The sequence below is a fragment of the Anopheles coluzzii genome, chromosome 2 (assembly GCF_943734685.1).
Source record: "Anopheles coluzzii chromosome 2, AcolN3, whole genome shotgun sequence".
Lineage (NCBI taxonomy): Eukaryota > Metazoa > Arthropoda > Insecta > Diptera > Culicidae > Anopheles > Anopheles coluzzii.
Window position 1 is genome coordinate 5,038,581 of NC_064670.1, and position 17,441 is coordinate 5,056,021.

Genomic DNA, 17,441 nt, shown 5'->3' on the forward strand with positions numbered 1-17,441 from the left:
TCATCACACACACGCTGCTTCGTTCGTTTCTCAATTGAACGATGGATCATTGCGGCCACGACACGACGACCGACCGATGGCGCACCGTAGGGAGCGACGATTGCTTATCAACAGTATTTTTACGTTTATTAACAGTGTGATAGACAAGTTGACGCCTTAAACAATTGAAGCTATATGATCGAGTGAGTTTCAAGTGAAAAATATAAACCGACATACGAGCGACGCGTTCTAAATCAGACCGATCAGCAACGTACACAACACACTGTCACTGGGTTGTCATGTCGCTAATTTTATTGTTTCATTAACGGTGACGGAGTTGTGATCGACTTTGTCAGCCTCACTCTTCTCCAATAGAGTCACTATTAGACTCATCGCTTCACCAACACCAACACACACACACGCGATATGAAGCGTGCAAATTAAATATTGTGCAGTAGTAGTAAAATCATTCATTTTGCCTGTCTCTCTCGCTTGAAGATGACCAGTAGTTGGCGCCAGTGTACCGATCTCCCTTCAAAGCGCCATTCATTCCCAACGCTTGTTTGCACTGTTCCTATGTATGACATTAATTCCAATTTCGATCGTGTTATTTCCAACGGAACAAGGGCCTGTTGGAAGGTCCAGCGCCATTGCAAGTTAGATCTTTCTTTGTCCGCCAGGCACATTCAATGCAACGATCGGTATTGTGCGGTGAGATGGTAGTAGTAGTAACCCGGATCGCAAAACAGGGTGCTAATTTGATACAATTCACGTGTCAACTTTGACAGGTCGACATTTCCGAGCACAGTGATACCAGTCGTGGGGCGCCTAGTTTGAACAGCAATGCGCCAGCGATTGGAATAATATCAATCATTGTTGTCGCCACAGCGAGGATGATGCGATAGAAAAAAGGTTTACGAAGGGAAGCTGTTATCTTTCCGGCAAAAACACCCTGACACGGTGTTGTGTTTGTGCAAAGAAAAAACAACAGTGCCTTTTCCACATTATTTCTGGAAGACTATCTTTACAACAACAAACACACTTAAATAAGCAATGATTGGTTAAATTAAAAAATCAAACAATAACAATACAATGTATCATTACTCGCGCGCTGATCTTGACCATCATCAGGCATATTGACGCGCTGGCAAACCGCTCGAATCTCTCCCCTTCGCTCGACAACCACGTGGTGCTCGCAGTTTGCGCGGTTCGCGCCTACACCGTATGCAATCCGTACAGCACCACGCAAGAACGTTCCGCATACGATTCGATTTGTGATCGATTTGAGTTGAAAACACGATTTGTTGATGTATATGTGAGACGGAGCATGATGGTAGTGTATGTAGTATGATTTATTCACAAACTTACCCCTCTTGAGTCACGGAACAGGATCGCAGCATGATACGGATCAAGCGTACCGTCCGCCCGAAGTCCTCGCGTTGCTCCTAGCGATGCTCGCCGACGTTCTGCCAGTTCGGCCGAGGCCCTTCGCATATGAGCGGCTGTTGGGTGGGAGAAAGGTAAAAGAAAAGGCGTGTGTTACTACGTGTGTAAGCGTGTGATGTGTAGCGCGGCGGCATCTGTATTTACTGTTGCTAAATATTTGTCAAATGCATTTCTCTGATTCAGGAAGCTAAAAAGACCGATTGCGTGTTTTTTTTCCATTTGTCCGACCACTGCGACCTTAAATAGTATATACCGTCTGTGACCCGGACACAGACAACACAACAGACAGTACCAACAGTCGTCCCCACAACAGTGCGTCCCCTCGTCAGGGGCAAATGAGTAATTTGCTTGTAAGTCCACACAAAAAAAAAATCCTAAACCCCGTGTTTCGACACACTTCATGCGTCATGTACGCGCCCAATACCGTTCCAGCAAACCCTTCTGACCGGACGACGAAGTGGCACATTCCATGTACATCAAAGGTTCACACAGCGAAGAAGCACTGTGCGATGAATGTTCTCGAGGGAACACGGTCATGGATATGCAAATAGAATAAAAAAAGACAAGCGTTTGATTTGCAAATTCACGCCAGCGACAGCGCGAAGGAACACAGGACCGACAATGACCGGGCAATGTTGTTCGCACGAAGGTCGACTTTGACCGGGGAAGAGACTGTTCCAGAGACCACGTGTGTGTAGGTAATAGTGTAACTAACGAGTTGCATTCGTTCTGCATTCATTTCTGCGAGTTGCAGCAAAAGAGGAGCACCCCACACCCCACATCGTTATTAGAAACCAGTTGAATGGACAGGTTTGATTGGTTCTAGCGTTCTAGTAGCTTCAAACGGGGAACACCTCCTTCAGGGTGTAAAACGATGGTTCCCCCCCTCCTACTAGGTGCGTCACAACACACGCGGGATAGTTGATGGGGCAGGTCAGTAAGCTTATCGTGTAATAGTGCGCAGTTTACTCACGAATAAATGTAAACAAGTAGCACTGGAAGCTTGAGGACGCAGGTACGGTATCGTGCGATATTACTCGATTGCTATCTCTTCCCATCCATCCAGTGGGTGTGTTGCTCTTCAAGATGATATCGCCCCCAGTGGGCAGGACGAATAAATTAATCCAATTATAGTAATAGATTAATTTCGATATGGCACCAATACTGAACCCAACCCAACTATTATTTATCGTCTGTGGGCCCTCGCGTGGGGAAAAAGACCACATCGCGATACACGACGCAAGAACGTAAAAGACTGCGCTTTCCGTTCGGTCAACTTGCACACTTACAAAAAAAACCCACACAAACCGGACAGCAGAATGGACACACGAGGCTCAATTTGCATACACAGCGTCGTCGAACGCCGTGCGAACGAAGCCACTATTGCGCCGATCTCTATGCGCCGCGAATGCGACGTTTTTAACTAGCTCCCCGCCGAGCCATAGGAGTTGTGGATGGACGAGAAAAAGAAAAAACAAATCCACAACTGCTCCTAACCACATTTGCATAATAGCATACTTCGCTGACGCCATCGGCAAGAACGCGGGCTTGCACTGGACGTGCCTCCACTTCGTAAACAAAATCGCCGGTTCTGTTCGCCGCGGCCGCTTGGACGCTCTCGCGCGAGTTTGCCCCACTTGTTTGCGTTGTTTATCGATTTCAAACTCGGGCAAACAACCAAGCATAGTCCGGAGAGTGCTCCCCACCTTTTCCAGCTTCTCCTCATCGCTTGCTTGTGACGAGGTGCAAAGATCTTATGCATCAAAACATGTTTTGCACCTCATGCAACTGAAGGTTTTCCAATAGAAAAAAAGGAAACGAATGCACTTCAACGGACAACACAATATGCCGATGAGTGCACGATTGCTCTGAGATGCAGCTATAGTGCTGTCTTCTAAAACGTGTGCGTAATACATTCGCCAAAATCACTTACTATTCATCGTGTTTGCCGTGAAAAATTCATCATCGCATGAAAGATTTAAACATTTTTGCTGCTGCTGCTGCTGTACCGCAAACAAATTCCCTGTTTAACAATCCAACAGACTCACGAAACAGATCCAGCGTGTCCCGAGAGAGAAACAGGCAGTCAGACCCGCGGATGGTAAACACACATGTTTGTAGCCCTGCTGGTAAAGCAAACCGATCTGCGGGAGCAAATTTGCTCTTCCTCACAGATTCCATTATCTCATACCGAACGTGCATTGACTTACTCAATAATAATCTACCCATTACTCCATGCGTTAATTTCTTGCCCGTGCACTTTGGACCTCATCAAGCGGCTCTCTCGCACATCGATGCCGAGCGGAAGGTGGATTTCAAGCAATCGCCGGCAAAATACACGCTTACTGTTTACAATCCCATGTAAACAACGCCCGAGACTCGACAACTCAAGTAAGTCTGCAATCACCACCGAACCGCACCACACAACAACGCATTGCAAGAAGTAGACGAACAGATACGAACGAAAACCCCGCATCATCGCACTTTTTCACGCTGCTTGGGAGACACGCTCCGCAAACGACTGGCCACACGCCAACGCCGCAGCGACAAACCTCTCTCCCTGGCTTACGTAAGCGCCTAGGTAAAGAAACCGGCAAACACGCCAAAAAAGTGATTGCAGTGGACAAAACAAACCGCCTATTTATGTACACCCACCAATAAAACCGGTCGCAAGGGAGAACACACTGGCGACGACTGTGTGTGCACACACATTGCCTCCCTCCTCTTGGCTCCTTGTGGGGGTGTGGGGTAAGAAGTAGTGCGAGGGATCAACAAAAGCACCACAGAAGATAATTGGCAGCTCGTTGTTGTTGAGTCCAAGCACCAAGGCACACTCCTCCTTTATACTGCGATTACATTTTATGACCGTGATGTGTGTATAGCATCTCACAATATCTTGAAATGGAGTTGTTGACGGTGTGCCCTGTTTCCCTCTATATAGAATAAGCATCCTACACGGACACGAACACTGTGGACGAATTTTGGTAATAGCAACCCATCCACAATGATGATCTGCCCACACAAAAGGTGAGATCGTCGTCTCATTCGAATTCAAATTCAAAACACTACTTTGAATGGCGCTTCCTGCGCGTTGAGTTTGTTGGGTCACTCTTACCAGTAGCGGTTTTACCTTCGCGCAGTATTTTGTTATAAATTTTGTACGTCGATTCACAGTCGTCCAGTATTCGGCGCGTCTGGTCGACATCGAGCGAGCGCGATCGCGACCGGAAGTCTTCCTTCGGCGGAGCAATCATTCCATCGCCGTCCCCTGCACCACCGCGCCGATGTTCGTCCGTGTGGTGATCCTCACTGATCGACGAATGACGGGTACGGCCGCCCGGCCAAATGTGTGCCTTCTTGCCCAGATGCTTGATCATCTCCGTTATCGAGTGATGATGATGGTGGCTGTTGCTTCCGCCCTTCTCGCGGGATCGCTTTTCGTGACCATTGTTGTTCGACGTCGACGATTTGGATGCCGTCGAGTGGCCACTGTCGATGCTGCTCTGCGAGATGCTCTGCGTGAGCTTGCGGGCGAAGCTGCTGTTATCGAACCGGTTCCGGTAGCCCAGCAGCCGGTTGTTGGAGCTGTTCGAGCTGGACACACCGGACGAGGCGTACTCGTCGAGCGAATGGAACCCGTGGTTGCGCTGGAACAGCAGATTGCGCTGATGGTCCGACGTGAGCGGATACGCCGGATGCTGATGGTACGCACCGGTGTGCGTGAAATACTGATGGTCCGTCTTGTACTCGTAGATGTCGTCCAGATCGTGCGGAAAGTAGCCGGCAGTGGTGTTGTAATGATGGTTCGGTGGCGAACACGCACTCTCCAGCGAACCACGCCGTGCGCTCTGTGAACAGTTCAAGAGAGGAGTCGGTCTCAGTGCATGTGTGCTAAAACCGACGACAGACAGACTTACTGCACACACTATGCGAAACACTTACCGGGTTGTATGCGTTCGTGCGCGGGTCCGGCATGCGCTTGGACATGCGCTTGATTCCGTTCGCTCCGGCACTCAGTTCCGAGCACTGGCTGCCGCGACTTTCGGGCGATTTGCGGCCCCGTGGTATCGAGATGCCCAGGTTGTAGTACTCCTGCGGTGACGTTGGCGATCGCACTGAACCACCGGGCATAATGTGTCGCGGACTCGATGCCAGCCGATAGTCTGTGTGAAGAAGAGAGCCTTATTACACGAGCCGTTTCTTCCTATTCTACGCCGGCGACAAACGTGTTGTGCATATGTGTGGAGCGTATGTGTAAAACTAGATACACGATGTTTTTTGTAATTTAAAACGTGAGCTTTTAGCACCCAATCGCTAGGTCAAACAACCGAACATGGACGTTAAAAATCGGCAATCGTTCGAGCGTCAATAAAACATTCACGATTATTAACTGGCGGCAATATTTGTGCGTGGCTTCTAATCGATCATTCACGGAACATTTTGAGAAAATAAGTCCTAATTTAGCATCTCGTAGAACAAACTGCAAAACAAACTAAAGCGCCACCTAATGCAGATAGCTAGAAAACCACACTCTTTTGACTAATTTGGACTAGACTAACTTCAGGTCACAAATCTGTTATGGTCAAATCATGTTTTACACATACACATACACAAGCACGCACAGTGCAACACAGTGGTCGGCCGTATACGACGCAGACAACTCCGGTCCAGCAAAAACCAAAACACCTACCTTCACTTGCGAGTGACACCTGCGACTCGTCGATGCTGTGCGATCGTTCGTTCGGTGCCCGCTGCTGGCTGGCCGAAGAGGACGCGGTCGACGACATGGTCGAGGTAGAGCCCTGCAGCATCTGGTTGGAGGAGTTGGCCGAGTGCCAACTGTCCGCACTCGCCTGCTTCTCGAGCGCATGCTGCCGAAAGAGGTGTTGTATGCCGTGCATGGCCGGTCTACTGCTGCTACTGCTGCTGCTGCTATCCGATCGATCACTGATCTCTTATCTCTATTACGAAAATACGTTTCGGTATATCGCTCACGCTGGTCGGTCGTCCGACGACAATGTTGGCGATACGTTTTGAGGGAAAGTTTGAAATGCACCGCTCACTCACTGCTGGCTGCTGTATGAAATGCGTCGTATTTAATCTCACTTTCACATGAACACACTCACGCACACGGTTGTGGTTGTTGTTGCCTTTCCGAGTTGAAGGCTGCTTTGGTGGACACACATATACACTTTGTCACGCACTGCAGTCACATTATGGAGATTCCGTGTGAATGAACCTATTGTGAATAGAAGCGCTCAGTAAACTCTCCACATTTGCACTGAATTAGAATCACTGGTCACTGTTTGTGCAATATAACAGCAACGCCAGAAGATAAGAACGCGCGTGGACCTTATGCAAAGAGCGGCTGTGTTGCGTTTACCTTATCTTAATGCTACTTTTCTTACACTAATAAATCCAGTTCAGTATTGTTTCTCACAAATACAAGTTTTTGTTAGTTTACATGTTTAATCCAGACCAACCAGACCCAGTGGATAATTCTGAGATACAGCGTGCGCTCTGCGCCCGTAACACGTCGTTCATGTCCAACAAACAATCAACGACTGAATGGCACCACCGTCCTGTGTCTCCCTGTGGGTGACTCGGGTGTCTCACCTCACAAGCCCCCAGCATGAAGTTTACTTCCCTCGACCCTCACCACATGAGGGATATGATATTAAAGTGAAACGTGAAGCTCTAAACCAGCTGTTGCTGCAAAATCGTGTGACTCTCGCTGCGCTGATGTTCTTCCCCGGTTTCCCACTTCCACAACTCAAAACTACAACTAAACCCCCACAGGCACATACACCTTCAGCTCTATGACTCCCGGCGTGCTAATTTATGGAGGAATCATGTCGGCTTCGCCCTAACTTCGCACAAACTCCTCCACGCCTCCACACAATGTCGAACTAAAAATGGCAAAAAAAACAACTCCAACTCGCCACCGAGAGGGAAAAAAGTTTCGCACAGGGATATCCACGCGCAATCATGAAAACAAGGAATTCAAAGTAGTTGCAAAGTAAGAGAAAAAAGGACACAGGGTAAGGACTATTCGTTAGGATTCGCAAGGTTCGCGCCGCTCGGAGCATTACATGTTGCCGCCGCTATTATTGTCATCTGTCTTGCTCGCGTCGTAGCTACATTGAACATTGTAGAAATAGACAAGAGGGAAATATTGCTGTCATGTTCTGAACATATCCTGCCACTTCCCCTTCAATACAAAAACCTCGGGGCACCGGAGTGCAAAGGCAAAAAGCAGAGAGAGAGTAAAACGTAATTGGACCATCACAACAATGTGGAGTTGGTGCGGCGGCTCGTTATCTAGCTGTAGCATCACGGTGACACCTCTCTTTCGTGGATGGAAGAGGAGGAGATCGATGTAACAATCTAAATCACCGCCGTATGCAAAAAATCGCCAGCAGAAGTTGTGCGCTGCGTGTTCATTAATTATTATTTCCCGCTTAATTAAACAACTCCACCACTACCAGTTGGACACAAGAGAGGTTGATGAGCATATCTGCTCCTGTCTTATCTAAACCGGCTGATAAGCAAAATGTGTGCAACATTACGTACAAAAGCTCACCCTTTTTATCTACTGAGGGGGAAACACGGAACCATGAGGCAACCAATTTAGAAATTGACACTATTTTCGGAAAAACACATCCAACGCCTGATAACACACAAACGCATAAAAATAGTCGATCGATCGATCTACGGGGTACGGCTATTTCGCCGTTTATTTCGACAGTCAAATTACGACCGAATGTCAAGGTCTGAAGGGTGGTGGCACGGCTGCTGCCGAATGTATTTAAAATGTTGGAAAACCACACCGTAAAAACAAAATCAATATCCGCGTCGGCACACTCGGGTGTGTGCACATGGCTCGTTTCTGCTTCATTATGCACCACACACCGACGTCGCCCACACGCCGACTGCGCTGAGAGCCCGTGCTCTGCGGTCAAAAAGGAAGATGATGTTAGAAAAGGCGCAGGAGGGCAAACACTTGCCAAAAATTGTTAAGCCATCGCTGGAAGGTGGGGTGCATACTGGGCAGCACTGGGGAGACAAAAGGAGTCTCTACTACCAGCAGCAGCAGCAGCAAAAGCGTCTATTTTCGCTCGATATTGATTATAATTCCTATCACAACCCGTGCTCTCCTCGTTGGACTGAAACACCAAAAGAAACGTTTCTTTTCGGTATGCTTGATTGCCTCATTCTCTCAACGCTGTGTGGTCGGTGGTTTCGTTTGCAGGGATGGAAAAGGGTAACACAGGCTCATTGGACGTGTACCGAAACGTGGAGACACGCGACACCCATTCCCGCTGGCACATCACATCTTCGATTGATCGTTGGGTTTGGGTAAATTAATTCAATCATATCTAATTAAACGCGGCAAGGCTACGGTTCGCGGTGGTGTGCAAGCCATCATCAGCAGCAGTCATGTCCCCGATGGAAGAAGCAGTGTGAGCTTAGACCAACGAGATTGATCACCGCAACTTACGGTTACGATTTCTAATGGGTCGTGTGGAAAGGTCGCACTGTCATGGGGGTCCGTGAGCAAATACAGCGCATTCTAGGCAAGAGAGGGCGGCGGCGGGCAACAAGATGAGAAAATCGAAACGAGTAAGCAAAACAACCCTTTTGCGCAACGCAGACTAAGGCGGCACAAAGTGGTACTGATTGAATTAAGCAAAAGGTTTACCGTTTTGAAGATAGTTCATATCTTGATCGCATTTAGCAAACTCCCTCCCATCACCATGTTTTTACCGTTTGGTTTCTCTCCCTAGGTGTGGAATTTGATTCTACAGTTTCGCCTATGGGCATCAATGACATTAAAAATACGAATAACTCAATCTTCTGGGAATGGTAAGCACATGCAAATGGCGTGCGGAAGCGAAAACGGAACGAAATACGAAACACACCACAAGCTGCGGTTGAAATTTGACTTCCTCCGGTCGGTCTGGAGAATACTCATACACAAACACATCCACACGGGACGCTTGTAGTACACCGTAAACACAAACACAAATCATCGCACGGGAACACAACATACATCGCAATTGAAGGAACACACATAAAATATTACCCCGTTGTTCCCTCGACTCGAATGACGATTGACGGTCATGTTGCAATTGCATTCGTTTGCACAATATCCATCCGAATCGTTAGCACACACACACACACACCAACACTACCTCCACCACTCACTTTGGAGATTCTCTTTTCCAAAGTTCGCTTCATTTGCTGAAACTTTTCTTTGTTCGCCCATTTTCCATCTCAAATTCCAAACGACAACGCACAGAGCAAAGAGCTCCTCTGCGCTCGTTTGGGCAGGGAGGAAGGCCGGGTGGTAATAAAAAAAACTAGCCAAGAATGCACTTTAAACTGAACTGGCAAGTAAAGCGATAAAACCCGAATTAAATCCCACACAGACAATTTGACGCTTGCTAGTATAGCGCGACGTGTAATAAGGCACACATTGCGCACTGGATGAAAGGGGACACACAGTCGTGGAATTTGAGCTGGCCAGCTGCTGGTGTGGTCCGAACGCGAGGAATGTTTTTAATATTTGCAAACCTTGTTTATTAACATTGCTGCAAAATAGCAAACAAATGAAAACTCTCTTTAACAGAGATCAGAAAAAGTTTGAAGCAATAAGTAGTTTGTAAGTAGTTTGGTAATAATAAGAATAGTTTTCTTGCTTCCATTTCTACGAATGAAGGATGTAAAGCTATCTTTAACCCAACTAAACTGTTCATTTTTTACCTTCCTGTGATTTGACCTCGACATTGGATCTACTATTTCATACACTTCCAATTCGTGCAACAGGAGAAATTATTTATTTATCGCTCACCAAGCGATTTTCGTATAGCCGATGATGCTCGAGTGAACAGTTCACATTTATCCTCGAGACCTCAACGCCTCTTCGTTTATTGTGGCGTCAACTCGGCAAAACCATTTTCTTAACGATCCAGGCACATAATAGAATCTGACACACCGGAGAGAAGAAGGATGATAATGATGGAAAATCAATAGAGAGCTCAGAATAAACACGCACATGAGGAAGAGTATTTCTACGACACGATAAGGAAAGGCGCTATTATGACGTATGGGAGAAACTATAAAGCAACCCGATAAATTGAAGATGAATTTCCTCTGGCATTGATGAATAATAAATTGCATGGAAATGGTTTCTTGAACATGCTTACGTGAGGCGTGAGGAATAAGGAAGGAAACTAAGGACCTTTTATTTCCTATCTTTAATTGCCAATGAACCAGAATAGGCATACATCATACAAAATATTATGGAGAATTATCCATTTTCCAATTAAGCTATACAATGTCCAACACAAATAAATAAAATTCTGAAAATACTTATCTTCATTCACCATAAAGCGTTACCAAAAACGATGACCAAAACCTCCTCCTCACTCCTTAAGAAACCGAAGGAAGGGAAAATCGATACTACAACAAGTTCACCTTTTCCCGTGACCTAACGCATCAACAGTAGAGTGAGGCCGGCGGAAAAACGATGATGGAGATGGGTGTCCACTTTGGGCGGTAAGAAAGATACTTGACGATGAAAATCAAGCAGACGTTGCCGCGATCCACTTCTACCCATTCTTATGCGGCGAGGGGTTTGCCCCGTTTGGGGCCCTCCAAACACACACTCATCAGACTCAGAGTTCATCTTGCATTTCATCGGCCCCCGCCAACGGTGCCAGCAGTGAGAATGAGAACAGCAATCTCACTCATCCAGCATCCTCACACACACACACACACATACACATCATGCGGGGTCTCTCATTGGGGAAAATGGTCTCGTGCTCATTGCTTCAAGTAGCGAAGATAAATATGACGATGTTTCATCTTTCTTCATCTTTTCCATCTTTCACAGACAGCGAATGCGATGGCCATGGACACTGTTGCTGGGAGCTGCATTATTTATCCCAGCAAAAGTTTTGGTTTATCAAGGTCTTTGTATAATGTATCATAAAAACATACATCACCATAGCGCACCCTGCAATATCTAGTAAACAAAACCCTAAACGCTCTATTTAGATAAGGTCCCTCCTCCTCACGGGTCATCGAGGTGGCGATAAGCGCGATTTCAAAACAATTGTCACTTCACCGTGCGAGTCCGTGCCAGCTGGACGTAGCTGGACGTGAAGGAGACACACCAACCACACTATTCTGTAGACCAGCATGTCACATCCATCCAGAATCAAAAGTCACATGGTCAACGTATGAATGTATGAGAAGGTAAACGAGTATGCGTGCAGGGCATTCCATCTGAAAGCACCCAAACTCCCCCCAAAATATATTTAGGTCAGTACGCGGAAGGGTTCACTTCCACCCTTCCCACACACACACACACACACACACACACACACACACACACACACACACACACACACACACACACACCCAGAGCGCGTAAAACCCTTCCCAAAACGCCACCGGAGCGAAGCGGAGGGAGAGAGGGACCTAAAAAACTAAAGGAACAGAGAATTTACATTCTAGTCACCATTATATAACACCACTGTTTGTTTGTTTATTTTCGCCGAATCGAAACTATGCGCCTGCAGTGCACCGTCTCTTCCGCATTTGGGGAGCTTGTTTCACCATTCACACCACACTCCACGTGCTACTAATACTGCTGCTGCTGCTGCTGCTGTTTGTTTCTCGAGGACGACGTCATTAACCCGCTCTATCGCTCTATCTCGCTTGCTTCTAACGAAAGGGTTTGCACTTCACAAAACGTGTACTACGCCCTGTCAGGCCCTAGGGTACCGTGTCCGACGCGCGCGAGTTTCAAAAGCGTATTGAATGGGTTTCGTTGAGCCGAGATTTTTCAAGCCCAACTTCCCAGCGCTCTCAACTCACGTGTGTGTGCTTGTGCTGCACTCTCAGCTCACAGCTCAGCTCATTGCGATTGAGATAAGTGAGCGCCGCGATGAGGATGAGAATCCTCCCACTAAACTGTCGCTCCTCTATAGTGTATGTATGTGTCCCTTTGCTGCAAGAAGTCACGAGACTCACGTGAATACATTCTTCTGTAGAAACTGATGTTTGGGTTTGAGTTTTAGCATTTTAAAGCGTCATAAGGTACCAGCTACTGGTAGCTAAACTTGCTCATTTCCGGTAAACTGCGAACTGTTTTTTTTTTTTTTTGTTTCCTCAGCTCTATTTCCCTGTGTAAGTTTGAATTGAGCCTTTTAGTGAATAATATACGAGAAGTTCGTAAAATGGATACTACTACGACGTCAATTCTTTCCCTACTACACAAGGCTGTAACCCACGGCGAGCCTTACCCCGTCCATATGGACTCTCCCACAGTCCTTAGGGACAGGTTAGAACCGGAAACGAGGGCCATGAAGTGATTCAAATACGTAAACGCCGGTACATTAAAGCTGAGCTTTGACAACCGTTCAACAACAACTCATTGCAATGCCGGCATTTTAAAACATCTTCATTTTTTCATATCAATTGGATGGATCAAATCCCTCTTTTGATTGTAGCTTTAAGTTAGCTTTTAAGAAAGAGATTAGAAAAACGCTTATTTACGGTGATTTGCAAATCCCACACTCTTATCTGTCAGAGCCCCATCAGCATCACCCTAAAAGCGAACCCTTTATGTAATGTCTCTTCAACCCCTTCTAGACAGCAAAAACGAACATCTCAACTGCTGATTTGCTATCTGATAGTCTCACCGAATTCTCCACCATTAACTCCTTCACATGGAGATTTGAGAACATTTTCCACTTGACTGACGATCCGCATTCGAAAAAGCTTTCAGCGGTAAATTGAAATAAAATAGAAAATGTAAATAAAAAAAATCTTTACCGGTTGTGGTTGAGCGTACCACACAACCATATCCTAGCCGGGTCCATCCTTCCATTTGCCTCATATTTAATAGCTTCCCCCAAGGAAAGAGGATAACAGAAAGCAACGGCGCAAAACGGTCTTGCCGTGCTGGGGCCTACGTGACACATCCAAGCCTTCACACCACCACCACCACCGCGTATTCTTCCTCGTCCCTCGTCCGCGTTCTCGTGTTGGAAGGGAAAACAGAACTCGCGCGCGGGAAAATGCCTCACGTAAACGGTCTGGCCGACGTGCGCAGCCGCAAAACAGCCGTACAAGCAGGCGAAGCCAAAAGGAAAGAGTACACAATATACCGTCTACCAAAGGGCGAGGATGGCAATTCCCATCCCCTCCCAACAGAATACGCTCCCAACAAAAAACACACGATCCAACAAGGAATGTAAACACAGTCTCGTCTGTGCATTCTTTTGGAGCTTTCCGCCGAAACGGTGAGAGTGAGAACCACCAACAAGGGGTGAGAAAATGAGTGCCACGGCACCACCCGATGACGACACACGAATCCGTTCCTCCGTGGGCCAATTGAAAGTGAGAGTGAAAAGCGTTCCCGTCCTTGAAACGGTGGACGACTTGGCGTCTCCACCACCACGATACCACCATCGGGGGTTGGGGTTGGGTGGCAGGCGCGGTAAGGTGATACGTTTTCTCTCTCTTGGCCTTCCGGTTTTTCGAAGCAATACGATGCTATCGAACGAGTGGAAACGGTGTAATTTGCATTGCGAGAGAAAATTCAATATAAAATGGGTACCGCCGGGCGCGTTGTTGGCGCGATTAGCTGGAAGAAAGGTTAAAAAAACGCGCAATTACCAATGCGGGCTAAGAAGTAACACCGATGGGGCGTATTCAACTGACACCTATTAAATGGCTGCATCAGGTTACACTCTTGCCAGGCTATTTTTGCGTTTACTTATTTTCCTCACTTCCCCATACAATCACAGGCCATATATTCTCTTATCCTTCGCCGTAGTACACGCTCTCTTTTTCTCTTGTTGCACATTCCGTTGACCTTCGAGCGTGCAATTTGTTGCTGTTTCCGACACCGCACCCCTTTGCTGACAATTTCGTACGACCTGCTCCGTCTACAGCGATGTGCTGTCATTAAGGAAAAGCGACACTATTGTATTCATTTTCCGTCTCCATATTATTTTGCTTTTGCGGGGATCACACAACATTGAAGAGGGGGTGGTTTTCATTTACATCCGACCCGCTTTGCTCTGTGCTTCGTGTCACGCTTTTCTGCAGGGTCATAGCTGGCGTTAGACAACAAGGTCTTACAGAAACAAAAAGATGTCAAAACAGGTCGTAATTTCGTAGTGCGACCAACGGGAAAGAGCTACAGTCCGGGAAGCCTGACAAGGGCACGGACGAAACAACCACCACCAACTAGCACAAACTTTCTTCCAAAGAGCATCTTTTTTCCCGCACCGGATGTTCTTACACACTTCTATAGCCATCCCCTATGACCTCCCCTTCGTCTCGGTCAGCTCGTAGCGGGGAATCATTAATCCTACAGGATCTACAAATTACTCTCTTGTCAAATTACGGGTTTATGAGCGACCTTGTGCTGGTGGGGACAACGATTAGACGTCTAATGCGGTGGGGCGTACACGTGTACGGCGAGACGAAGCTGGCCCATAAGTCCTCGGGGGAAAAGTTTACATTGTCCCGGGATTTCCAAGAAGTAGTGTCCTTTTTTACCGTACCATGTGTCTCATGCTGGTTACAAAATAAAAAGGCATGAAAATAGGAGCAAATATTAAGCGCAAAGTTTACTCCTCACAGGTCGATGGAAGAATGTTATTCCAAGAAGGTGGGACCATAAATATTATATTCAACATCTACACAAAAAAGGCATGCAAGCAAAGCATCTGGGACCAAATTCTCTTCATCTCACTCAACGGTCACTCAAAGTGGAAGATTCAATAAGCTAATATCCAGCAATGAGCTAGGAACTGTCCCAAAATTAAATAACTGCGTTGTGCCCATTATGTATGATAAAGGACAGATTATAGAAGGCATACCCCACATTCTCACATGAAAGCTACAGAAATATGGATCTAATTCAATAGAGGAAAGGACAGCCAGACTTCAAATGCTTAATGCTTCTAATTCCAGCCATGCATCAATCAAAATACGGATGCGAAACACAATTAATTTCCCATTAGGATGATCGATCGATGTGTTTTCCGCCTTCGTCCGTGTGTAGAGAATGTCGGAAAAAGGATAAAAGTGTATTTTCTGCCACTTTCAAGGACAGAAAAGCAAATGGAGGTTCACTTGTCCTCTATATCGGTGTACCAACAAGCGATAGAGTAGTAGAGATCGAGTGCATTCAAAAAAAAGAAAAATGTCACAAAAAGGTAAAATATAATCAAATTATTTCACATTATTTCTTACGACCAAATGCATGCAGGGAAAAAGGTTTTCGCGAAGGGAGCGAGCAATAAACAAAAGCATAAAAACTGAAGATGTATTTTTCAACAATCGAATTTAATTCCATTTTCCATCTCCGGCGAGCAGTGTGCCAGGAAGGGAATCTAACTTTTCCGGGTCGTAATGGAAGCAGCAATTCAAATACGATTGTTTCCGCCGTTCAGGATCTGCTGATTCGATTGCAGGGAGTGCTAGTGTCCAAAACAAATAATACAACTCTCCTAAAACTTGAAAAAAGATAAGTTCTCAAACCCAGACAGTAGGTAGTCATTGGCAGAAAATAGCAAAGCGCAGGATAAGCTAGAACACCGTAACTTTGATGACCGTGTGTGGGGGCGAATGAGCGTGAAAGAAGTTATTTTTACATCCATCCACCATCATCATCACGAGATGCGTCCGCCGCGTCCACGAAACGTGTGAAACGCGGACACGCGCCACACGACTAGTTTAGTTTATTTGTCACCGAAACCGTCCATGTTTGTTCCGCTCCTTTCATTGCCGCCTGTCCCTGTATTTTCGCTTCTAGTTTTCGAAGAAGTTCCCATGGGAGATACTCGCACACACGTACACAAACACTCATACGTGTGGCGCCAATTCCGACAATTATTATTATTAGAAGGCGAGATTGATTGAACAATTAACAGAACCGCAAAAACACCAAACTAACGCAAGTGAGTAAATTGTGACCAAATGATGGGAAGTATCATCACCGTAGGGAGTTTCAAACAAAATATCCCGCAACAGATAGCTTGAAACCGAACCAAACGTACGTGTGTGTGTGCGTACGATAAAACGTCTAATAAACACACAAACACCGTTTGAAAGTTGTTTTTGTGTCTTTTCTAGCAGCTTCTCACGATCGCGATCGTTCCACGCGCTCGTGCGCGGTCATCGTAGAGGGAGGAAAGAGACACAACAAACTGCAGCAGAGCACAAGTGTTGTTTGGGGGAAACGCACAATCGCTCTCGCGCGCGCGTTCACTCACTGCGTATACACACACGCGGGTGCGTTTGGCGCTTTGTAGGGGTACAGTAGTAGCGGCACGCGTATATTAGTGGAGCCCCACTCAGTCGTCTGTGGAGGTTACTGAGCTCTCTCGCACGGTAGGGCCCCTTGTGGCGGAGCGCTGGAAGTCACGTAGCCACCACCGTCACAGCAAACGAAGCGATATTGAAATGAAGAAGGGGAGGGGAATAGATAGATATTTGGGTATTACACCGACTGACTGGCCCTAGCCTTAGCTAGCTAGCCCTTCGTGGTAAGATGGAAATTTCCCAAAACTCAACTCATAGCCCTTAGGAAGCACTACAAAGACGCAGCTGTCACCCTTAAAACACACACACCACCGTTTGTGTCTTAAATACCACGATCGCTTTTCAAAGAAGATTTTAAAACGTTCTACAGTGGAATGAGTTCGTCTTGTTCTATTTACACACCATACCATCATAAAAAAGGTAAGCCCTTTTGTTTCTTCCTTAAGATGCGCCCTGCAAATACCATACACTTGTGGTCACTATCACTAATTCTAACTATCACTTGCTGAACGTGTGTAACTACGCCACGATATTCCACACAAGTCGATGGACCTGTAGGTTTCGTATTTCACTTTCATGCGGCTCAAATACCAAAGAGCAAATGGTGGGATTGGCCGCAGCGCGTGGATGGGTTGGCCATGCTAACTCAATCGCTACCGCAC

At 46.6% G+C, this 17,441-nt stretch overlaps 2 protein-coding genes across 5 annotated transcripts in view; one reads left to right on the forward strand and one right to left on the reverse strand.

Moving 5' to 3' along the window:
• Positions 1 to 17,441, forward strand: part of LOC120950462 (60S ribosomal protein L17) — a 195,683-nt gene that overhangs the window by 69,790 nt on the left and 108,452 nt on the right. The window lies entirely within an intron of this gene.
• LOC120947496 (uncharacterized) overlaps positions 1 to 17,441 on the reverse strand; it is a 60,700-nt gene that overhangs the window by 15,650 nt on the left and 27,609 nt on the right. For all 4 annotated transcript variants that reach the window (XM_040362865.2, XM_040362864.2, XM_040362863.2 and 1 more), the window contains exon 8: positions 1,348 to 1,481. In XM_040362865.2, coding sequence (XP_040218799.2) covers positions 1,348 to 1,481 — 134 coding nt within the window. The remainder of the gene's footprint in view (positions 1 to 1,347; positions 1,482 to 17,441) is intronic.